General features: G+C 42.6%; 1 protein-coding gene across 1 annotated transcript in view; it reads left to right on the top strand.

Moving 5' to 3' along the window:
- Positions 1-26,176, top strand: part of ANKRD44 (ankyrin repeat domain 44) — a 601,641-nt gene that overhangs the window by 257,314 nt on the left and 318,151 nt on the right. The window contains exon 4 of the mRNA XM_053712853.1: positions 24,464-24,534. Within this exon, the coding sequence (XP_053568828.1) occupies positions 24,464-24,534 (71 nt within the window). The remainder of the gene's footprint in view (positions 1-24,463; positions 24,535-26,176) is intronic.

The raw sequence follows: 26,176 nt of genomic DNA, 5'->3' as shown, positions 1-26,176 counted from the left end.
CTTACTTGTGGGATATTCTCTTCCCCAACAGGAAATGGCAAAGAGCCCAGCAAAGCTGGTCACATGATCCCTCCTAGGCTCCGCCTACCCCAGTCATTCTCTTTGCCGTTGTACAGGCAACATCTCCACGGAGATGGCTTAGAGTTTTTTAGTGTTTAACTGTAGTTTTTTATTATTCAATCAAGAGTTTGTTATTTTGAAATAGTGCTGGTATGTACTATTTACTCAGAAACAGAAAAGAGATGAAGATTTCTGTTTGTATGAGGAAAATGATTTTAGCAACCGTAACTAAAATCCATGGCTGTTCCACACAGGACTGTTGAGAGCAATTAACTTCAGTTGGGGGAACAGTGTGCAGTCTCTTGCTGCTTGAGGTATGACACATTCTAACAAGACGATGTAATGCTGGAAGCTGTCATTTTCCCTATGGGATCCGGTAAGCCATGTTTATTACGATCGTAAATAAGGGCTTCACAAGGGCTTATTTAGACTGTAGACTTTTCTGGGCTAAATCGATTCATTATTAACACATATTTAGCCTTGAGGAATCATTTTATCTGGGTATTTTGATATAATAATATCGGCAGGCACTGTATTAGACACCTTATTTCTTAGGGGCTTTCCCAAAGCATAAGCAGAGTCTCATTTTCGCGCCGGTGTGGCGCACTTGTTTTTGAGAGGCATGGCATGCAGTCGCATGTGAGAGGAGCTCTGATACTTAGAAAAGACTTTCTGAAGGCGTCATTTGGTATCGTATTCCCCTTTGGGTTTGGTTGGGTCTCAGCAAAGCAGATACCAGGGACTGTAAAGGGGTTAAAGCTTAAAACGGCTCCGGTTCCGTTATTTTAAGGGTTAAAGCTTCCAAATTTGGTGTGCAATATTTTTAAGGCTTTAAGACACTGTGGTGAAATTTTGGTGAATTTTGAACAATTCCTTCATGTTTTTTCGCAATTGCAGTAATAAAGTGTGTTCAGTTTAAAATTTAAAGTGACAGTAACGGTTTTATTTTAAAACGTTTTTTGTACTTTCTTATCAAGTTTATGCCTGTTTAACATGTCTGAACTACCAGATAGACTGTGTTCTGAATGTGGGGAAGCCAGAATTCCTATTCATTTAAATAAATGTGATTTATGTGATAATGACAATGATGCCCAAGATGATTCCTCAAGTGAGGGGAGTAAGCATGGTACTGCATCATTCCCTCCTTCGTCTACACGAGTCTTGCCCACTCAGGAGGCCCCTAGTACATCTAGCGCGCCAATACTCCTTACTATGCAACAATTAACGGCTGTAATGGATAATTCTGTCAAAAACATTTTAGCCAAAATGAACCCTTGTCAGCGTAAGCGTGGCTGCTCTGTTTTAGTTACTGAAGAGCATGACGACGCTGATATTAATATCTCTGAAGGGCCCCTAACCCAATCTGAGGGGGCCAGGGAGGTTTTGTCTGAGGGAGAAATTACTGATTCAGGGAACATTTCTCATCAGGCTGAATCTGATGTGATTACATTTAAATTTAAGTTGGAACATCTCCGCATTTTGCTTAAGGAGGTATTATCCACTCTGGATGATTGTGAAAAGTTGGTCATCCCAGAGAAACTATGTAAAATGGACAAGTTCCTAGAGGTGCCGGGGCTCCCAGAAGCTTTTCCTATACCCAAGCGGGTGGCGGACATTGTTAATAAAGAATGGGAAAGGCCCGGTATTCCTTTCGTCCCTCCCCCCATATTTAAAAAATTGTTTCCTATGGTCGACCCCAGAAAGGACTTATGGCAGTCAGTCCCCAAGGTCGAGGGAGCGGTTTCTACTTTAAACAAACGCACCACTATACCCATAGAGGATAGTTGTGCTTTCAAAGATCCTATGGATAAAAAATTAGAAGGTTTGCTTAAAAAGATGTTTGTTCAGCAGGGTTACCTTCTACAACCCATTTCATGCATTGTCCCTGTCACTACAGCCGCATATTTCTGGTTTGATGAACTGATAAAGGCGCTCGATAGTGATTCTCCTCCTTATGAGGAGATTATGGACAGAATCAATGCTCTCAAATTGGCTAATTCTTTCACTCTAGACGCCACTTTGCAATTGGCTAGGTTAGCGGCTAAGAATTCTGGGTTTGCTATTGTGGCGCGCAGAGCGCTTTGGTTGAAATCTTGGTCGGCTGATGCGTCTTCCAAGAACAAGCTACTAAACATTCCTTTCAAGGGGAAAACGCTGTTTGGCCCTGACTTGAAAGAGATTATCTCTGATATCACTGGGGGTAAGGGCCACGCCCTTCCTCAGGATCGGCCTTTCAAGGCAAAAAATAGACCTAATTTTCGTCCCTTTCGTAAAAACGGACCAGCCCAAAGTGCTACGTCCTCTAAGCAAGAGGGTAATACTTCTCAAGCCAAGCCAGCTTGGAGACCAATGCAAGGCTGGAACAAGGGAAAGCAGGCCAAGAAACCTGCCACTGCTACCAAGACAGCATGAAATATTGGCCCCCGATCCGGGACCGGATCTGGTGGGGGGCAGACTCTCTCTCTTCGCTCAGGCTTGGGCAAGAGATGTTCTGGATCCTTGGGCGCTAGAAATAGTCTCCCAGGGTTATCTTCTGGAATTCAAGGGACTTCCCCCAAGGGGGAGGTTCCACAGGTCTCAGTTGTCTTCAGACCACATAAAAAGACAGGCGTTCTTACATTGTGTAGAAGACCTGTTAAAAATGGGAGTGATTCATCCTGTTCCATTAAGAGAACAAGGGATGGGGTTCTACTCCAATCTGTTCATAGTTCCCAAAAAAGAGGGAACGTTCAGACCAATCTTAGATCTCAAGATCTTAAACAAATTTCTCAAGGTTCCATCGTTCAAGATGGAAACCATTCGAACTATCCTTCCTTCCATCCAGGAAGGTCAATTCATGACCACGGTGGATTTAAAGGATGCGTATCTACATATTCCTATCCACAAGGAACATCATCGGTTCCTAAGGTTTGCATTCCTGGACAAACATTACCAGTTTGTGGCGCTTCCTTTCGGATTAGCCACTGCTCCAAGGATTTTCACAAAGGTACTAGGGTCCCTTCTAGCGGTGCTAAGACCAAGGGGCATTGCAGTAGTACCTTACCTGGACGACATTCTGATTCAAGCGTCGTCCCTCCCTCAAGCAAAGGCTCACACGGACATCGTCCTGGCCTTTCTCAGATCTCACGGCTGGAAAGTGAACGTGGAAAAGAGTTCTCTATCCCCGTCAACAAGGGTTCCCTTCTTGGGAACAATTATAGACTCCTCAGAAATGAGGATTTTTCTAACAGAGGCCAGAAAAACAAAACTTCTGGACTCTTGTCGGATACTTCATTCCGTTCCTCTTCCTTCCGTAGCTCAGTGCATGGAAGTGATCGGGTTGATGGTAGCGGCAATGGACATAGTTCCTTTTGCGCGCATTCATCTAAGACCATTACAACTGTGCATGCTCAGTCAGTGGAATGGGGACTATACAGACTTGTCTCCAAAGATACAAGTAAATCAGAGGACCAGAGACTCACTCCGTTGGTGGCTGTCCCTGGACAACCTGTCACAAGGGATGACATTCCGCAGACCAGAGTGGGTCATTGTCACGACCGACGCCAGTCTGATGGGCTGGGGCGCGGTCTGGGGATCCCTGAAAGCTCAGGGTCTTTGGTCTCGGGAAGAATCTCTTCTACCGATAAATATTCTGGAACTGAGAGCGATATTCAATGCTCTCAAGGCTTGGCCTCAGCTAGCGAGGACCAAGTTCATACGGTTTCAATCAGACAACATGACGACTGTTGCGTACATCAACCATCAGGGGGGAACAAGGAGTTCCCTAGCGATGGAAGAAGTGACCAAGATTATTCTATGGGCGGAGTCTCACTCCTGCCACCTGTCTGCTATCCACATCCCGGGAGTGGAAAATTGGGAAGCGGATTTTCTGAGTCGTCAGACATTGCATCCGGGGGAGTGGGAACTCCATCCGGAAATCTTTGCCCAAGTCACTCAGCTGTGGGGCATTCCAGACATGGATCTAATGGCCTCTCGTCAGAACTTCAAAGTTCCCTGCTACGGGTCCAGATCCAGGGATCCCAAGGCGGCTCTAGTGGATGCACTAGTAGCACCTTGGACCTTCAAACTAGCTTATGTGTTCCCGCCGTTTCCTCTCATCCCCAGGCTGGTAGCCAGGATCAATCAGGAGAGGGCGTCGGTGATCTTGATAGCTCCTGCGTGGCCACGCAGGACTTGGTATGCAGATCTGGTGAATATGTCATCGGCTCCACCTTGGAAGCTACCTTTGAGACGAGACCTTCTTGTTCAGGGTCCGTTCGAGCATCCGAATCTGGTTTCACTCCAGCTGACTGCTTGGAGATTGAACGCTTGATTTTATCGAAGCGAGGATTCTCAGATTCTGTTATCGATACTCTTGTTCAGGCCAGAAAGCCTGTAACTAGAAAGATTTACCACAAAATTTGGAAAAAATATATCTGTTGGTGTGAATCTAAAGGATTCCCTTGGGACAAGGTTAAGATTCCTAGGATTCTATCCTTCCTTCAAGAAGGATTGGAAAAAGGATTATCTGCAAGTTCCCTGAAGGGACAGATTTCTGCCTTGTCGGTGTTACTTCACAAAAAGCTGGCAGCTGTGCCAGATGTTCAAGCCTTTGTTCAGGCTCTGGTTAGAATCAAGCCTGTTTACAAACCTTTGACTCCTCCTTGGAGTCTCAATTTAGTTCTTTCAGTTCTTCAGGGGGTTCCGTTTGAACCCTTACATTCCGTTGATATTAAGTTATTATCTTGGAAAGTTTTGTTTTTAGTTGCAATTTCTTCTGCTAGAAGAGTTTCAGAATTATCTGCTCTGCAGTGTTCTCCTCCTTATCTGGTGTTCCATGCAGATAAGGTGGTTTTACGTACTAAACCTGGTTTTCTTCCAAAAGTTGTTTCTAACAAAAACATTAACCAGGAGATTATCGTACCTTCTCTGTGTCCGAAACCAGTTTCAAAGAAGGAACGTTTGTTGCACAATTTGGATGTTGTTCGCGCTCTAAAATTCTATTTAGATGCTACAAAGGATTTTAGACAAACATCTTCCTTGTTTGTTGTTTATTCAGGTAAAAGGAGAGGTCAAAAAGCAACTTCTACCTCTCTCTCTTTTTGGATTAAAAGCATCATCAGATTGGCTTACGAGACTGCCGGACGGCAGCCTCCCGAAAGAATCACAGCTCATTCCACTAGGGCTGTGGCTTCCACATGGGCCTTCAAGAACGAGGCTTCTGTTGATCAGATATGTAGGGCAGCGACTTTGTCTTCACTGCACACTTTTACCAAATTTTACAAGTTTGATACTTTTGCTTCTTCTGAGGCTATTTTTGGGAGAAAGGTTTTGCAAGCCGTGGTGCCTTCCATTTAGGTGACCTGATTTGCTCCCTCCCTTCATCCGTGTCCTAAAGCTTTGGTATTGGTTCCCACAAGTAAGGATGACGCCGTGGACCGGACACACCTATGTTGGAGAAAACAGAATTTATGTTTACCTGATAAATTTCTTTCTCCAACGGTGTGTCCGGTCCACGGCCCGCCCTGGTTTTTTAATCAGGTCTGATAATTTATTTTCTTTAACTACAGTCACCACGGTACCATATGGTTTCTCCTATGCAAATATTCCTCCTTAACGTCGGTCGAATGACTGGGGTAGGCGGAGCCTAGGAGGGATCATGTGACCAGCTTTGCTGGGCTCTTTGCCATTTCCTGTTGGGGAAGAGAATATCCCACAAGTAAGGATGACGCCGTGGACCGGACACACCGTTGGAGAAAGAAATTTATCAGGTAAACATAAATTCTGTTTTATCTTAACTAGGTAGTTAGTAAATAGTAAATAACTATTTACTAACTAGTCTACCTAGTTAAAATAAATACAAACTTACTTGTGAAATAAAAATAAAACCTAAGATAGCTACAGTATTATAACTATTAGTTATTTTGTAGCTAGCTTAGGTTTTATTTTATAGGTAAGTATTTATTTTTAAATAGGTATTATTTAGTTAATAATTGTAAGTTTTATTTAGATTTATTTTAATTATATTTAAGTTAGGGGGTGTTAGGCTTAGGGTTACGTTAGGGTTATGCTTAGGGTTAGGGTTATGTTAGGTGTAGGGGTTAATAGGTTTATTATAGCAGCAGTGTGGGCAGACGGCAGATTAGGGGTTAATAATATTTAAATAGTGTTTGCGATGCAGGAGGGCGGTGGTTTAGGGGTTAATAATTTTATTATAGTGGTGATAATGTCGGGAAGTGGCGGAATAGGGGTTAATATGTTTTTACAGTGGCGGCGATTAGGGGTTAATACATTTATTATAGTGTTTGTGATGCGGGAGGGCCTCGGTTTAGGGGTTAATAGGTAGTTTATGGGTGTTAGTTCACTTTGTGACAGTTTAGTTGTGAGTTTTATGTTACAGCTTTGTAGCATAAAACTCATAACTACTGACTTTAGATGGAGGTATGGATCTTGTCATTTTAGGCTGTACCGCTCACTTTTTGGCCTCACATCAAAACTCGTAATACCACCAGCGCTATGGGAGTCCCATTGAAAAAGGACTTTTGTTCAAGTGCGGTACTGATGTTGCGTGACCGCCAAAAAGGTGTGCGATACACCTATTCTGACAAGACTTGTAATAGCCGCGTTAGTAAAAAAGCATCGTTATGAAGCATAACAATGCTTTTTCACTCATAACGCAAAACTCGTAATCTAGCTGTTAGTGTGTTCTTACCCAAATTATTATTGTGCAGCATTCCGTGATCCAGCCTGGTATATAATTTGGATCTTGCTCTGACTTCTTGGGTTGCGCAGCTTCACCCATTTCTTTCTTGATGGTTAACGTTGTCACGTTCCCCGTTGTACTCTATGGGGCCTATTTATCAAGCCGTCACTTGCATTCGAAGGCACCAATACTCTTGCCTAAGATCGCCTAACCTCGCTGCTGCGGACCTGAATACGCTCTCCAAAGTTACCAAAAAAGCTGTCAAAAAGCCGCGCACCAAGTACGGGGCAATGAGCAGCGGACTGTTGTTAACTAACAGTCATCGATCTCGCTGCTCTTCGGCTTTTTCCCAGCTTTATTGGTATACTGTCACTAAACACCACCACTATACTAAACTGTTTAACCCCCATCCCGCCATTCCCGGAGCCCACCGCAACTAAATAAAGTTATTAAACCATAAACCGCCGCTCCCGGAGCCCACCGCCACTCTAATAAACTTATTAACCCCTATCCTGCCGCTCCCGGAGCCCACCGCCACCTACATTATGTTATTAACCCCTAATCTTCCCCCCCTACACCACCGCCACCTACATTATACTTATTAACCCCTAATCTGCCGTCCCCAACGTCGTTGCCACTCTATTAAATTTATTAACCCCTAAACCTAACACCCCTAATTTAAATCTAATTTAAATAAATCTAAATAAAATTACTATCATTACCTAAATTATTCCTATTTAAAACTAAATACCTATAAAATAAACCCTAAGCTAGCTACAATGTAACTATTAGTTATATTGTCGCTAGCTTAGGGTTTATTTTTATTTTACAGGCAAGTTTGTATTTATTTTAGCTAGGTAGAATAGTTACTAAATAGTTCTTAACTATTTAATAACTACCTAGCTAAAATAAATACAAAAGTACCTGTAAAATAAAACCTAACCTAAGTTACAATAACACCTAACACTACACTATAATTAAATAAATTAACTAAATTAAATACAACTAACTAAATTATATACAATTATCTAAAGTACAAAAAAACAAACACTAAATTACAGAAAATAAAAAACAAATTACAGAAATTTAAACTAATTACACCTAATCTAATAGCCCTATCAAAATAAAAAAGCCCCCCCCCCAAAAAAAAATTAAAAAACCCCTAGCCTAAACTAAATACCAATAGGGCCTTTTGCAGGGCATTGCCCCAAAGTAATCAGCTCTTTTACCTGTAAAAAAAAATACAAACAACCCCCCCAACAGTAAAACCCACCACCCACACAACCAACCCCCCCCCAAATAAAATACTATCTAAAAAATCTAAGCTCCCCATTGCCCTGAAAAGGGCATTTGGATGGGCATTGCCCTTAAAAGGGCAGTTAGCTCTTTTGCGGCCCAAAGTCCTAACCTAAAAATAAAACCCACCCAATACACTCTTAAAGAAACCTAACACTAACCACCTGAAGATCGACTTACCGGGAGACGTCTTCATCCAAGTCAGGCGAAGTGGTCTTCATCCAAGCCGGGCAGAAGTGGTCTTCATCCAAGCCGGGCAGAAGTGGTCCTCCAGACTGCAGAAGTCTTCATCCAAACGGCATCTTCTATCTTCATCCATTCGGCGCGGAGCGGGTCCATCTTCAACACATCCGACGCGGAGCATCCTCTTCTGCCGACGACTACCCGACAAATGAAGGTTCCTTTAAGTGACGTCATCCAAGATGGCGTCCCTTAGATTCCGATTGGCTGATAGAATTCTATCAGCCAATCGGAATTAAGGTAGAAAAAATCCTATTGGCTGATGCAATCCGCCAATAGGATTGAGCTCACATTCTATTGGCTGTTCCAATCAGCCAATAGAATGCAAGCTCAATCCTATTGGCTGATTGGATCAGCCAATAGGATTTTTTCTACCTTAATTCCGATTGGCTGATAGAATTCTATCAGCCAATCGGAATCTAAGGGACGCCATCTTGGATGACGTCACTTAAAGGAAACTTCATTCGTCGGGTAGTCGTCGGCAGAAGAGAATGCTCCGTGTCGGATGTCTTGAAGATGGACCCGCTCCGTGCCGGAAGGATGAAGATAGAAGATGCCGTCTGGATGAAGACTTCTGCCGTCGAACTTCAGGGGGTTAGTGTTAGGTTTTTTTAAGGGTGTATTGGGTGGGGTTTTTTTTTAGGTTAGGGCTTTGGGCCTGCAAAAGAGCTAACTGCCCTTTTTAAGAGCCATGCCCATCCAAATGCCCTTTTCAGGGCAATGGGGAGCTTACGGTTTTTAGATAGTATTTTATTTGGGGGGGTTGGCTGTGTGGGTGGTGGGTTTTACTGTTGAGGGGGTTGTTTGTATTTTTTTTTACAGGTAAAAGAGCTGATTACTTTGGGGCAATACCCCGCAAAAGGCCCTTTTAAGGGCTATTGGTAGTTTAGTTTAGGCTAGGGTTTTTTATTTTGGGGGGGGGGGGGCTTTTTTATTTTGATAGGACTATTAGATTAGGTGTAATTAGTTTAAATTTCTGTAATTTGTTTTTTATTTTCTGTAATTTAGTGTTGTTTTTTTTTGTACTTTAGATAATTGTATATAATTTAGTTAATTGTATTTAATTTAGTTAATTTGTTTAATTATAGTGTAGTGTTAGGTGTTATTGTAACTTAGGTTAGGTATTTATTTTAGCTAGGTAGTTATTAAATAGTTAATAACTATTTAGTAACTATTCTACCTAGTTAAAATAAATACAGACTTGCCTATAAAATTAAAATAAACCCTTAGCTAGATACAATGTAACTAGTAGTTATATTGTAGCTAGCTTAGGGTTTATTTTACAGGTAAATATTTAGTTTTAAATAGGAATAATGTAGTTAATGATAGTAATTTTATTTAGATTTATTTAAATTAGATTTAAGTTAGGGAGTGTTAGGGTTAGACTTAGGTTTAGGGGTTAATACATTTAATATAGTGAAGGCAACGTTGGGGACGGCAGATTAGGGGTTAATAAGTATAATATAGGTGGCGGCGGTGTAGGGGGCGGCAGATTAGGGGTGTTTAGACTTTGGGTACATGTTAGGGTGTTAGGTGTAAACGTAACTATTCTCCCATAGGAATCAATGGGATATTGGGCAGCAGCGAACATGAGCTTTCGCTGCTTTCAGACTCCCATTGATTCTCCAGGGCGGCGGATTGAAAACCAGGTACGCTGGGCCGGAATAGTGGCGAAGGTACCTGGTAGTTATTTGATAAGTAGCAAAAGTAGTCAGATAGTGCCGAATTTGCATTCGGAACATCTGTAGTGACGTAAGCATCGATCTAAGTCGGACTGAGACCGGCAGATCGTATGTTACATCACAAAATTCTACTTTTTCCGGTCTGTAGTCTTTGATAAATAAGGCGAATCAGGCTTGTCACAATTACGCTGCGGAATTCCAGCGTTTTTGTGGTTGACGGCTTGATAAATAGGCCCCTATATTTGAAGAGCTGTTATAGAACAGATGGTATATAATAAACATTCATTAAAAAAAAACAACAATCTTATGTGATCTTCATAGTCCATTGTTTGTAATTATTTAGGGCCAGATTACAATTGGAACGTTATTTAAGGCTCCTGTTTGAGTGTTAACTGCGCTAGAAGTAAGCTTTTTGTGCGCCTTGGGTTGTGCTCGTATTACAAGTTAAAAGTAAACTGTTTTCTCTTGCACGCTTGATACCATTTGTACTTTAGTTCATGATTGCAATACTATCTAGTGTGCTATTTTAGGGCATGATATATCAATCAAGTGCGGACAGGGGCGTACTTATTCGCCCCTGTCCGCACAAGCTCTCTTCTTGTGGGCACCAATCCGCTGCCGGAATTTACCATTGCATACAAGTGCTATTTTTTGCTTGCGTGCAATCCCGCCCCTTTCTTGCGCACAGCCAGTCACACGTGGGCAGGAGCTGTCAATTGAAATGGCTTGATAAATCGAGCCCTTAGTGTACATGTCATTTGTTTTATACTTTACACTTGTGTGTTACTCTGTATTTTCTCTGCTTAATTTACTGTGATGGAGCAGACTGGAACTGTCCCTTCTGGATCAGACCCTCTAGAGGGTAGATCTACAAATTTTATAATTCCTACCAACAAGTCCATGTTTTGCAAATCGGCTGCTGTCTGACCTCCAGTTCAACTTTGCAAAACCTGTTTAAATTTAGTATTGCATTCTCAAATTCTTACTTCTGTGTATACTAAACAGACCTCAATCTGTGAACTGTTCTCAGGGAAGTTCTACAGAATTTTCACTGGGTTTCAAGGACTACATAAGGTTCACTATATCTGAGGTTTTGGTAGCGATGCCACCTTCAAGTAAGAGTAAGTGCAAACTTATTTCCTCTAGTTCTTCTGCTAGAGGCAATTTACCTAATTTATCTGCTTCTGCCAAGGTAGTTCATGATTCAGATTCTGAGGTTTCTATTTTATATTTTGCGGTTTAACTATCTTCAGAGAATTTGCCTTCTAATTCAAATCAGGAACTTGAAGAGACGGCATTTAACTTTAAGTTTGAGCACTTGCGTTTGTTACTTAAGGAAGTATTACAGACTTAAGGGGTTCAGGACACTAAGCCGATAGAGGATAAGGCTGTAAAACAATTAGATCTCATTTTTAAAGCAAAACCTAAGTCTGTAGATGTTTTTCCTGTTCCAGACACAGTGTTTGAGATTATATCTAGGAATGTGAGAAACCTGGAGTCCCCTTCCTGCCTTCTCCAAAATTTAAGATGTTTCCGTTTCCAGCTTCTACTTTAGAACTTTGGGAAACCATTCTAAGGTGGATGGAGCCATTTCTGCCAGGATCTTCTTCAGCAGGGCCCTTCAACCAAAATAATACCCCGATTTTAGTCTGGCCTCTGATGGGACTCCATCCACCTTAGAAAGAAGACTTTCAAGTGTATGAAGAAGCTAAGGCGCCCAGAGGGTATCCTTGGGGAGGGAGTACTGTTACAGCCATGGCTGTTACAGCCATGAGACTCCTGATTTCGCAGCCTGTTTCCTTGTTCCTGTGCCACCAGAGGGCTTTGTATTCTCTGGACGTTTTTGGAGACCTGTTATCTGCAGTGGATAGCTCTCTGGCTCCACCTGCTTGTCAGCTGTAGGTAGTTCTGCTCTCCTATAAAAGGCTGCTTCAAAGACCACTCCCTACCCTGACATTAAGTTTAATCTAGTTCCTGTTGTTAGTGCCTCTGTCCTTGTCCATGATATCTTTCGATCAATCTTATTCTCCAGAATAAGATTGATCGAAAGATATCGTAACTAAGACACTGAGAGTTTTCTAACTTAATAGACCAGTAATCTGACTTCCCCATTGGACAAAACCCAACACGTGATCAAAATACGTCACAAGCAGAGACCAGAGTCAACAGAGAGGATGCCGAGCAGGACGTGAATACACTATACGGAGGATAAGGTCAAAGAAAGCAGTAAATTAAAATAGTTTTCGGATTCCGGTGAATACGACTCTCTTGAGACATTTTACATTTAACGTTACTTAAGGATTTTTGGATCTACCTAAGGAACTTTTACTTTATTACCCAAACAAGAGACCGGTAACAAACACTTACTAACAAGTCCCTATTAACAGATGTGTGAAGTTACAAACTTTAAATCAAACATTGACTAATAGATAAAATAAGGGGCAGTCTTGTATTAGATATAGACATTTTTCTCTTACTAGGAAAACTTAGTTACAAACCTGCTTTCTTCTGTTATGTGTGATCAGTCCACGGGTCATCATTACTTCTGGGATATTATCTGCTCCCCTACAGGAAGTGCAAGAGGATTCACCCAGCAGAGTTGCTATATAGCTCCTCCCCTCTACGTCACCTCCAGTCATTCTCTTGCACCCAAAGACTAGATAGGAGGTGTGAGAGGACTATGGTGATTATACTTAGTTTTTATAACTTCAATCAAAAGTTTGTTATTTTACAATAGCACCGGAGCGTGTTATTACTTCTCTGGCAGAGTTTGAAGAAGAATCTACCAGAGTTTTTCTTATGATTTTAACCGGAGTAGTTAAGATCATATTGCTGTTTCTCGGCCATCTGAGGGAGGTAAAAGCTTCAGATCAGGGGACAGCGGGCAGTTGAATCTGCATTGAGGTATGTAGCAGTTTTTATTTTCTGAATGGAATTGATGAGAAAATCCTGCTATACCGTTATAATGACATGTATGTATACTCTACACTTCAGTGTTCTGGGGATGGTATTTCACCGGAATTACTCTGTAAAAATACATTAAACCTTTTAATAGGTATTTAATTCATGTTAAACGTTTTTGCTGGAATGTAGAATCGTTTGCATTTCTGAGGTACTGAGTGAATAAATATTTGGGCATTATTTTTCCACTTGGCAGTTTGCTTGTTTTGATTATGACAGTTTCGTTTCTCTCTCACTGCTGTGTGTGAGGGGGAGGGGCCGTTTTTGGCGCTCTTTGCTACGCATCAAAAATTTCCAGTCAGTTACACTTATATTTTCTGCATGATCCGGTTCATCTCTAACAGAACTCAGGGGTCTTCAAACTTCTTTGAAGGGAAGTAGATTCTCTCAGCAGAGCTGTGAGATTTATATAGTGACTGTGTTTTAAAACGTTGCTCTGTGATTTTTATGTTTAAAATTTAATTAGTGTTGCTTTACTAATGGGAACAAACCTTTGCTAACAAGTTATGTTGTTTTTAAAGAGTGATGCTATAACTGTTTTTCAGTTCATTATTTCAACTGTCATTTAATCGTTTAGTGCTTCTTTGAGGCACAGTACGTTTTTGTTAAATAAGATTGTAACCAAGTTGCATGTTTATTGCTAGTGTGTTAAACATGTCTGATTCAGAGGAAGATACCTGTGTCATTTGTTCCAATGCCAAGGTGGAGCCCAATAGAAATTTATGTACTAACTGTATTGATGCTACTTTAAATAAAAGCCAATCTGTACAAATTGAACAAATTTCACCAAACAGCGAGGGGAGAGTTATGCCGTCTAACTCGCCTCACGTGTCAGTACCTGCGTCTCCCGCCCGGGAGGTGCGTGATATTATGGCGCCTAGTACATCTGGGCAGCCATTACAGATAACATTACAAGATATGGCTACTGTTATGACTGAAGTTTTGGCTAATTTACCAGAACTAAGAGGCAAGCGTGATCACTCTGGGGTGAGAACAGAGTGCGCTGATAATTCTAGGGCCATGTCTGATACTGCGTCACAGCTTGCAGAGCATGAGGACGGAGAGCTTCATTCTGTAGGTGACGGTTCTGATCCAAGCAGATTGGATTCAGATATTTCAAATTTTAAATTTAAATTGGAAAACCTCCGTGTACTGACGTTTTTCCTATACCTAAGAGATTAACTGAAATTGTTACTAAGGAGTGGGATAGACCCGGTGTGCCGTTCTCACCCCCTCCAATATTTAGAAAGATGTTTCCAATAGACGCCACCACACGGGACTTATGGCAAACGGTCCCTAAGGTGGAGGGAGCAGTTTCTACTTTAGCTAAGCGCACCACTATCCCGGTGGAGGATAGCTGTGCTTTTTCAGATCCTATGGATAAAAAATTAGAGGGTTACCTTAAGAAAATGTTTGTTCAACAAGGTTTGATATTGCAACCCCTTGCATGCATCGCGCCGATTACGGCTGCGGCAGCATTTTGGATTGAGTCTCTGGAAGAGAACCTTAGTTCCGCTACGCTGGACGACATTACGGACAGGCTTAGAGTCCTTAAACTAGCTAATTCATTCGTTTCGGAGGCCGTAGTACATTTAACCAAACTTACGGCTAAGAATTCAGGATTCGCCATTCAGGCACGTAGGGCGCTGTGGCTAAAATCCTGGTCGGCTGATGTAACTTCTAAGTCCAAATTACTTAATATACCTTTCAAGGGGCAAACTTTATTTGGGCCCGGTTTGAAAGAAATTATCGCTGACATTACAGGAGGTAAGGGCCACGCTCTACCTCAAGACAAAGCCAAAGCTAAGGCTAGACAGTCTAATTTTCGTCCCTTTCGGAATTTCAAAGCTGGTGCAGCATCAACTTCCACTGCACCAAAACAGGAAGGAGCTGTTGCTCGTTACAGACAAGGCTGGAAACCTAACCAGTCCTGGAATAAGGGCAAGCAGGCCAGAAAACCTGCTGCTGCCCCTAAGACAGCATGAACCGAGGGCCCCCGATCCGGGACCGGATCTAGTGGGGGGCAGACTCTCTCTCTTCGCCCAGGCTTGGGCAAGAGATGTCCAGGATCCCTGGGCGCTAGAGATCATATCTCAGGGATACCTTCTAGACTTCAAATTATCTCCCCCACGAGGGAGATTTCATCTGTCAAGGTTGTCAACAAACCAAATAAAGAAAGACGCGTTTCTACGCTGTGTACAAGATCTATTATTAATGGGAGTGATCCATCCGGTTCCGCGGTCGGAACAAGGACAAGGGTTTTACTCAAACCTGTTTGTGGTTCCCAAAAAAGAGGGAACTTTCAGGCCAATCTTGGATTTAAAGATCCTAAACAAATTCCTAAGAGTTCCATCGTTCAAAATGGAAACTATTCGGACAATCTTACCCATGATCCAAAAGGGTCAGTACATGACCACAGTGGATTTAAAGGATGCTTACCTTCACATACCGATTCACAAAGATCATTACCGGTATCTAAGGTTTGCCTTCTTAGACAGGCATTACCAGTTTGTAGCTCTTCCATTCGGATTGGCTACGGCTCCAGGAATCTTCACAAAGGTTCTGGGTGCCCTTCTGGCGGTTCTGAGACCGCGAGGAATTTCGGTAGCTCCGTACCTAGACGACATTCTGATACAAGCTTCAAGCTTTCAAACTGCCAAGTCTCATACAGAGTTAGTTCTGGCATTTCTAAGGTCGCATGGATGGAAAGTGAACGAAAAGAAGAGTTCTCTCTTGCCTCTCACAAGGGTTCCATTCTTGGGGACTCTTATAGATTCCGTAGAAATGAAGATTTATCTGACAGAAGACAGATTAACAAAGCTTCTAAATGCATGCCGTGTCCTTCATTCCATTCAACTCCCGTCAGTAGCTCAATGCATGGAGGTGATCGGCTTAATGGTAGCAGCAATGGACATAGTTCCCTTTGCACGCCTACATCTCAGACCGCTGCAATTGTGCATGCTGAGTCAGTGGAATGGGGATTACTCAGATTTGTCCCCCACTCTGAATCTGGATCAAGAGACCAGAAACTCTCTTCTATGGTGGCTTTCTCGGCCACATCTGTCCAGAGGGATGCCTTTCAGCAGGCCGGACTGGACAATTGTAACAACAGACGCCAGCCTTCTAGGTTGGGGCGCTGTCTGGAATTCTCTGAAGGCTCAGGGACAATGGAGTCAGGAGGAAAGTCTCCTGCCAATAAACATTCTGGAATTGAGAGCAGTTCTCAATGCCCTTCTAGCTTGGCCCCAGTTAAAGACTCGGGGGTTCATCAGGTTTCAGTCGGACAACATCACGACTGTAGCTTACATCAACCATCAGGGAGGGACAAGAAGCTCCCTAGCAATGATAGCAGTATCAAAGATAATTCGCTGGGCAGAGTCTCACTCTTGCCACCTGTCAGCAATCCACATCCCGGGAGTGGAGAACTGGGAGGCGGATTTCTTGAGTCGCCAGACTCTTCATCCGGGGGAGTGGGAACTTCATCCGGAGGTCTTTGCCCAAATACTTCGACGTTGGGGCAAACCAGAGATAGATCTCATGGCGTCTCGCCAGAACGCCAAACTTCCTCGCTACGGATCCAGATCCAGGGATCCGGGAGCGGTTCTGATAGATGCTTTGACAGCACCTTGGAACTTCAGGATGGCTTATGTGTTTCCACCCTTCCCGCTGCTTCCTCGATTGATTGCCAAAATCAAACAGGAGAGAGCATCAGTGATTCTAATAGCGCCTGCATGGCCGCGCAGGACTTGGTATGCAGATCTAGTGGACATGTCATCCTGTCCGCCGTGGTCTCTACCTCTAAGACAGGACCTTCTGATTCAGGGTCCATTCAAACATCAAAGTCTAACTTCTCTGAAGCTGACTGCTTGGAAATTGAACGCTTGATTTTATCAAAACGTGGGTTTTCTGAGTCGGTTATTGATACCCTGATACAGGCTAGGAAGCCTGTTACCAGAAAGATTTACCATAAAATATGGCGTAAATACCTATACTGGTGTGAATCCAAAGATTACTCCTGGAGTAAGGTTAGGATTCCTAGGATATTGTCTTTTCTACAAGAAGGTTTAGAAAAGGGTTTATCGGCTAGCTCATTAAAGGGACAGATCTCAGCTCTGTCCATCTTGTTACACAGGCGTCTGTCAGAAAATTCAGACATCCAGGCCTTTTGTCAGGCTTTAGCTAGGATCAAGCCTGTGTTTAAAACTGTTGCTCCGCCATGGAGTTTAAACTTAGTTCTTAACGTTTTACAGGGTGTTCCGTTTGAACCCCTTCATTCCATTGATATAAGATTGTTATCTTGGAAAGTTCTATTTTTAATGGCTATTTCCTCGGCTCGAAGAGTCTCTGAGTTATCAGCCCTACATTGTGATTCTCCTTATCTGATCTTTCACTCAGACAAGGTAGTTCTGCGTACTAAACCTGGGTTCTTACCTAAGGTTGTCTCTAACAGGAATATCAATCAAGAGATTGTTGTTCCCTCCTTGTGTCCAAATCCTTCTTCAAAGAAGGAACGTCTTCTACACAATCTGGATGTAGTTCGTGCCCTCAAGTTCTACTTGCAGGCAACTAAAGATTTTCGCCAAACTTCTTCCCTGTTTGTCGTTTATTCTGGACAGAGGAGAGGTCAAAAAGCTTCTGCTACCTCTCTCTCTTTTTGGCTTCGTAGCATAATACGTTTAGCCTATGAGACTGCTGGACAGCAGCCTCCTGAAAGAATTACAGCTCACTCCACTAGAGCTGTGGCTTCCACTTGGGCCTTTAAGAATGAGGCCTCTGTTGAACAGATTTGCAAGGCTGCAACTTGGTCTTCGCTTCATACTTTTTCCAAATTTTACAAATTTGACACTTTTGCTTCTTCGGAGGCTATTTTTGGGAGAAAGGTTCTTCAGGCAGTGGTTCCTTCTGTATAATGAGCCTGCCTATCCCTCCCGTCATCCGTGTACTTTTGCTTTGGTATTGGTATCCCAGAAGTAATGATGACCCGTGGACTGATCACACATAACAGAAGAAAACATAATTTATGCTTACCTGATAAATTCCTTTCTTCTGTTGTGTGATCAGTCCACGGCCCGCCCTGTTTTTAAGGCAGGTGCATATTTTTTAAATTATAATTCAGTCACCACTACACCCTTGGTTTCTCCTTTCTCGTTAGTCTTTGGTCGAATGACTGGAGGTGACGTAGAGGGGAGGAGCTATATAGCAACTCTGCTGGGTGAATCCTCTTGCACTTCCTGTAGGGGAGCAGATAATATCCCAGAAGTAATGATGACCCGTGGACTGATCACACAACAGAAGAAAGGAATTTATCAGGTAAGCATAAATTATGTTATTACTGTATTTATTGTTATAAGATGAAAAATACCCCCTACATCTGATTGAATTTATAATTACAGCATTATACTGTTCATCTCAGAGAATCTTATAAAAAGTTGAGCCTAATTTCCACACGTCCATTTCCCTCAGAGCTGTGCATTTTGCTTCTTTTTACCATTACAATTTTCAGTTCCTCTGCATTTTATACTTGCCACAGGTTCATGGCCATAGACTTGCCCTGTTAGGGCTCTCTGTGTACCAATACGTTTTACGCCTCCTGTCCTAGATCATTTATAGTCAGATTGGGCTCTTGTTACCAATATAATTTATGTTGTTTTATATTAATTTTATTTTCTCCAACATAGGTGTGTCCGGTCCACGGCGTCATCCTTACTTGTGGGATATTCTCTTCCCCAACAGGAAATGGCAAAGAGCCCAGCAAAGCTGGTCACATGATCCCTCCTAGGCTCCGCCTACCCCAGTCATTCTCTTTGCCGTTGTACAGGCAACATCTCCACGGAGATGGCTTAGAGTTTTTTAGTGTTTAACTGTAGTTTTTATTATTCAATCAAGAGTTTGTTATTTTAAAATAGTGCTGGTATGTACTATTTACTCTGAAACAGAAAAGAGATGAAGATTTCTGTTTGTATGAGGAAAATGATTTTAGCAACCGTTACTAAAATCCATGGCTGTTCCACACAGGACTGTTGAGAGGAATTAACTTCAGTTGGGGGAACAGTGAGCAGTCTTTTGCTGCTTGAGGTATGACACATTCTAACAAGACGATGTAATGCTGGAAGCTGTCATTTTCCCTATGGGATCCGGTAAGCCATTTTTATTCAGACAGTAAATAAGGGCTTCACATGGGCTTATTAAGACTGTAGACATTTTCTGGGCTAAATCGATTCATATATTACACATATTTAGCCTTGAGGAATCATTTAATCTGGGTATTTTTGTTAAATAATATCGGCAGGCACTGTTTTAGACACCTTATTCTCTAGGGGCTTTCCCTAATCATAGGCAGAGCCTCATTTTCGCGCCGGTATTGCGCACTTGTTTTTGAGCAGCATGACATGCAGTCGCATGTGTGAGGAGCTCTGATACATAGAAAAGACTTTCTGAAGGCGTCATTTGGTATCGTATTCCCCTTTGGGCTTGGTTGGGTCTCAGCAAAGCAGATACCAGGGACTGTAAAGGGGTTAAAGTTAAAAACGGCTCCGGTTCCGTTATTTTAAGGGTTAAAGCTTCCAAATTTGGTGTGCAATACTTTTAAGGCTTTAAGACACTGTGGTGAAATTTTGGTGAATTTTGAACAATTCCTTCATACTTTTTCGCAATTGCAGTAATAAAGTGTGTTCAGTTTAAAATTTAAAGTGACAGTAACGGTTTTATTTTAAAACATTTTTTGTACTTTGTTATCAAGTTTATGCCTGTTTAACATGTCTGAACTACCAGATAGACTGTGTTCTGAATGTGGGGAAGCCAAGGTTCCTTCTCATTTAAATAAATGTGATTTATGTGACACTGAAAATGATGCCCAAGATGATTCCTCAAGTGAGGGGAGTAAGCATGGTACTGCATCATTCCCTCCTTCGTCTACACGAGTCTTGCCCACTCAGGAGGCCCCTAGTACATCTAGCGCGCCAATACTCCTTACTATGCAACAATTAACGGCTGTAATGGATAATTCTATCAAAAACATTTTAGCCAAAATGCCCACTTATCAGCGTAAGCGCGACTGCTCTGTTTTAGATACTGAAGAGCATGAGGACGCTGATGATAATGGTTCTGAAATGCCCCTACACCAGTCTGAGGGGGCCAGGGAGGTTTTGTCTGAGGGAGAAATTTCAGATTCAGGGAAAATTTCTCAACAAGCTGAACCCGATGTGATTACATTTAAATTTAAGTTGGAACATCTCCGCGCTCTGCTTAAGGAGGTATTATCCACTCTGGATGATTGTGAGAATTTGATCATCCCAGAGAAACTATGTAAAATGGACAAGTTCCTAGAGGTCCCGGGGCTCCCAGAAGCTTTTCCTATACCCAAGCGGGTGGCGGACATTGTAAATAAAGAATGGGAAAGGCCCGGTATACCTTTCGTCCCTCCCCCCATATTTAAAAAATTGTTTCCTTTGGTCGACCCTAGAAAGGACTTATGGCAGACTGTCCCCAAGGTCGAGGGAGCGGTTTCTACTTTAAACAAACGCACCACTATACCCATAGAAGATAGTTGTGCTTTCAAAGATCCTATGGATAAAAAATTAGAAGGTTTGCTTAAAAAGATGTTTGTTCAGCAAGGTTACCTTCTACAACCAATTTCATGCATTGTCCCTGTCACTACAGCCGCGTGTTTCTGGTTCGATGAGCTAGTAAAGGCGATCGATAGTGATTCTCCTCCTTATGAGGAGATTATGGACAGAATCCGTGCTCTCAAATTGGCTAATTCTTTCACCCTAGACGCCACTTTGCAATTGGCTAGGTTAGCGGCGAAGAATTCTGGGTTTGCTATTGTGGCGCGTAGAGCGCTTTGGTTGAAATCTTGGTCAGCGGATGCGTCTTCCAAGAACAAACTCCTTAACATTCCTTTCAAGGGGAAAACGCTGTTTGGCCCTGACTTGAAAGAGATTATCTCTGATATCACTGGGGGTAAGGGCCACGCCCTTCCTCAGGATAGGTCTTTCAAGGCCAAAAATAAACCTAATTTTCGTCCCTTTCGTAGAAACGGACCAGCCCCAAGTGCTACGTCCTCTAAGCAAGAGGGTAATACTTCTCAAGCCAAGCCAGCCTGGAGACCAATGCAAGGCTGGAACAAGGGAAAGCAGGCCAAGAAACCTGCCACTGCTACCAAGACAGCATGAAATGTTGGCCCCCGATCCGGGACCGGATCTGGTGGGGGGCAGACTCTCTCTCTTCACTCAGGCTTGGGCAAGAGATGTTCTGGATCCTTGGGCACTAGAAATAGTCTCCCAAGGTTATCTTCTGGAATTCAAGGGGCTTCCCCCAAGGGGGAGGTTCCACAGGTCTCAATTGTCTTCAGACCACATAAAGAGACAGGCATTCTTACATTGCGTAGAAGACCTGTTAAATATGGGAGTGATTCATCCTGTTCCATTAGGAGAACAAGGGATGGGGTTCTACTCCAATCTGTTCATAGTTCCCAAAAAAGAGGGAACGTTCAGACCAATCTTAGATCTCAAGATCTTAAACAAGTTTCTCAAGGTTCCATCGTTCAAAATGGAAACCATTCGAACAATTCTTCCTTCCATCCAGGAAGGTCAATTCATGACCACGGTGGATTTAAAGGATGCGTATCTACATATTCCTATCCACAAGGAACATCATCGGTTCCTAAGGTTCGCATTCCTGGACAAGCATTACCAGTTCGTGGCGCTTCCTTTCGGATTAGCCACTGCTCCAAGGATTTTCACAAAGGTACTAGGGTCCCTTCTAGCGGTGCTAAGACCAAGGGGCATTGCAGTAGTACCTTACTTGGACGACATTCTGATTCAAGCGTCGTCCCTTCCTCAAGCAAAGGCTCACACGGACATAGTCCTGGCCTTTCTCAGATCTCACGGATGGCAAGTGAACGTGGAAAAGAGTTCTCTATCTCCGTCGACAAGGGTTCCCTTCTTGGGAACAATAATAGACTCCTTAGAAATGAGGATTTTTCTGACAGAGGCCAGAAAAACAAAACTTCTAAACTCTTGTCAAACACTTCATTCCGTTCCTCTTCCTTCCATAGCGCAGTGCATGGAAGTAATAGGTTTGATGGTAGCGGCAATGGACATAGTTCCTTTTGCGCGCATTCATCTAAGACCATTACAACTGTGCATGCTCAGTCAGTGGAATGGGGACTATACAGACTTGTCTCCGAAGATACAAGTAAATCAGAGGACCAGAGACTCACTCCGTTGGTGGCTGTCCCTGGACAACCTGTCACAAGGGATGACCTTCCGCAGACCAGAGTGGGTCATTGTCACGACCGACGCCAGTCTGATGGGCTGGGGCGCGGTCTGGGGATCCCTGAAAGCTCAGGGTCTTTGGTCTCGGGAAGAATCTCTTCTACCGATAAATATTCTGGAACTGAGAGCGATATTCAATGCTCTCAAGGCTTGGCCTCAGCTAGCAAAGGCCAAGTTCATACGGTTTCAATCAGACAACATGACGACTGTTGCGTACATCAACCATCAGGGGGGAACAAGGAGTTCCCTGGCGATGGAAGAAGTGACCAAAATCATTCAATGGGCGGAGACTCACTCCTGCCACCTGTCTGCAATCCACATCCCAGGAGTGGAAAATTGGGAAGCGGATTTTCTGAGTCGTCAGACATTACATCCGGGGGAGTGGGAACTCCATCCGGAAATCTTTGCCCAAATTACTCAACGGTGGGGCATTCCAGACATGGATCTGATGGCCTCTCGGCAGAACTTCAAGGTTCCTTGCTACGGGTCCAGATCCAGGGATCCCAAGGCGACTCTAGTAGATGCACTAGTAGCACCTTGGACCTTCAAACTAGCTTATGTATTCCCGCCGTTTCCTCTCATCCCCAGGCTGGTAGCCAGGATCAATCAGGAGAGGGCGTCGGTGATCTTGATAGCTCCTGCGTGGCCACGCAGGACTTGGTATGCAGATCTGGTGAATATGTCATCGGCTCCACCATGGAAGCTACCTTTGAGACGAGACCTTCTTGTTCAAGGTCCGTTCGAACATCCGAATCTGGTCTCACTCCAGCTGACTGCTTGGAGATTGAACGCTTGATCTTATCAAAACGAGGGTTCTCAGATTCTGTTATTGATACTCTTGTTCAGGCCAGAAAGCCTGTAACTAGAAAAATTTACCACAAAATATGGAAAAAATATATCTGTTGGTGTGAATCTAAAGGATTCCCTTGGGACAAGGTAAAGATTCCTAAGATTCTATCCTTTCTTCAAGAAGGATTGGAGAAAGGATTATCTGCAAGTTCCTTGAAGGGACAGATTTCTGCCTTGTCTGTGTTACTTCACAAAAAACTGGCAGCTGTGCCAGATGTTCAAGCCTTTGTTCAGGCTCTGGTTAGAATCAAGCCTGTTTACAAACCTTTGACTCCTCCTTGGAGTCTCAACTTAGTTCTTTCAGTTCTTCAGGGGGTTCCGTTTGAACCCTTACATTCCGTTGATATTAAGTTATTATCTTGGAAAGTTTTGTTTTTGGTTGCAATTTCTTCTGCTAGAAGAGTTTCAGAATTATCTGCTCTGCAGTGTTCTCCTCCTTATCTGGTGTTCCATGCAGATAAGGTGGTTTTACGTACTAAACCTGGTTTTCTTCCAAAAGTTGTTTCTAACAAAAACATTAACCAGGAGATAGTCGTGCCTTCTTTGTGTCCGAAACCAGTTTCGAAGAAGGAACGTTTGTTGCACAATTTGGATGTTGTTCGCGCTCTAAAATTCTATTTAGATGCTACAAAGGATTTTAGACAAACATCTTCCTTGTTTGTTGTTTATTCTGGTAAAAGGAGAGGTCAAAAAGCAACTTCTACCTCTCTCTCTTTTTGGATTAAAAGCATCATCAGATTGGCTTACGAGACTGCCGGACGGCAGCCTCCTGAAAGAATCACAGCTCATTCCACTAGGGCTGTGGCTTCCACATGGGCCTTCAAGAACGAGGCTTCTGTTGATCAGATATGTAGGGCAGCGACTTGGTCTTCACTGCACACTTTTACCAAATTTTACAAGTTTGATACTTTTGCTTCTTCTGAGGCTGTTTTTGGGAGAAAGGTTTTGCAAGCCGTGGTGCCTTCCATTTAGGTGACCTGATTTGCTCCCTCCCTTCATCCGTGTCCTAAAGCTTTGGTATTGGTTCCCACAAGTAAGGATGACGCCGTGGACCGGACACACCTATGTTGGAGAAAACAGAATTTATGTTTACCTGATAAATTACTTTCTCCAACGGTGTGTCCGGTCCACGGCCCGCCCTGGTTTTTTAATCAGGTCTGATAATTTATTTTCTTTAACTACAGTCACCACGGTATCATATGGTTTCTCCTATGCAAATATTCCTCCTTAACGTCGGTCGAATGACTGGGGTAGGCGGAGCCTAGGAGGGATCATGTGACCAGCTTTGCTGGGCTCTTTGCCATTTCCTGTTGGGGAAGAGAATATCCCACAAGTAAGGATGACGCCGTGGACCGGACACACCGTTGGAGAAAGTAATTTATCAGGTAAACATAAATTCTGTTTTTCTGTTACAGGAGCCCGGGTAAATGCCAAGGATAATATGTGGTTAACCCCTCTTCACCGGGCTGTGGCTTCAAGAAGTGAGGTTTGTGAATCTAATAATCCTATCACATTTTTAAATGTGAAATGTAAGCAGATTTTCTTTGTTATAAGCATCATTTTTTTTGTTCAGTTCTGTTGCAATACTTGCCAAACTGCATATATTCAATTAATTGATATAAATTGTGTTTGGAATGATGCATTCTAGTGTGAGAATAATTAGCCAATGTATTTTTTAAAAGTGTTAAAAATCTGGAATAAAATAAGCGTAACATTTTATTGTTCATAAAGCTATATTCTAACATATATTTAATAAAAATACTTAGAACATATTTCCCTATGTGAAGAACATTGTTATGTGGAATATTTACAGTACATAATTAGTAAAACAATTTATTAAATACTAGTTGGTAAGCCTGCCCAGAAGAAATTGAACTACAGAAAAAAATAAATTATTAAAAATAAAAAAATTAAACCTAATCCCTATGAAAATTAACCCCCCCCCAATAAAAACACCCCCTAATCTAATGCTGAACTACCAATAGCCCTTAAAAGGGCTTTTCTTTCATGTAATTGGCAAGAGTCCGTGAGCTAGTGACGTATAGGATATACAATCCTACCAGGAGGGGCAAAGTTTCCCAAACCTCAAAATGCCTATAAATACACCCCCTCACCACACCCACAATTCAGTTTTTACAAACTTTGCCTCCTATGGAGGTGGTGAAGTAAGTTTGTGCTAAGATTTCTACGTTGATATGCGCTTCTCAGCATTTTCTCCAACATTGGTGTGTCCGGTCCACGGCGTCATCCTTACTTGTGGGATATTCTCTTCCCCAACAGGAAATGGCAAAGAGTCCCAGCAAAGCTGGTCACATGATCCCTCCTAGGCTCCGCCCACCCCAGTCATTCTCTTTGCCGTTGTACAGGTAACATCTCCACGGAGATGGTTAAGAGTTTTTTGGTGTTTAAATGTAGTTTTTATTCTTCTATCAAGTGTTTGTTATTTTAAAATAGTGCTGGTATGTACTATTTACTCTGAAACAGAAAAGGATGAAGATTTCTGTTTGTAAGAGGAAGATGATTTTAGCAGACAGTAACTAAAATCGATTGCTGTTTCCACATAGGACTGTTGAGATGAAGTAACTTCAGTTGGGGGAAACAGTTAGCAGACTCTTCTGCTTAAGGTATGACTAGCCATATTTCTAACAAGACTGTGTAATGCTGGAAGGCTGTCATTTCCCCTCATGGGGACCGGTAAGCCATTTTCTTAGTCAAAAACAAACAGAATAAAGGGCTTATTATAGGCTAAAAAACTGGTAGACATTTTTATGGGCTAAATCGATTGCTTTATTTGTGCATATTATTCAAATTTAGGCTAACAATTGACATTTATAATCTTGGGGAACGTTTATAAAACGGCAGGCACTGTATTGGACACCTTTTTCAGTCAGGGGGCCTTTCTAGTCATAGACTGAGCCTCATTTTCGCGCCATTAATGCACAGTTGTTTTTTAAGAGCAGGGCATGCAGATGCATGTGTGAGGATCTAAGAATCTCTGAAAAAGCTTTTAGAAGGCGTCATTTGGTATCGTATTCCCCTCAGGGCTTGGTTGGGTCTTAGCAAAGACTGTATCTGGGACTGTATAGGGGTTAAATTGAAAAACGGCTCCGGTTCCGTTATTTTAAGGG

The sequence above is a fragment of the Bombina bombina genome, chromosome 1 (assembly GCF_027579735.1).
Source record: "Bombina bombina isolate aBomBom1 chromosome 1, aBomBom1.pri, whole genome shotgun sequence".
Classification (NCBI taxonomy): domain Eukaryota; kingdom Metazoa; phylum Chordata; class Amphibia; order Anura; family Bombinatoridae; genus Bombina; species Bombina bombina.
The sequence above is the reverse complement of the archived record's forward strand: the minus strand, read 5'-3'. Positions and strand labels throughout refer to the sequence as shown.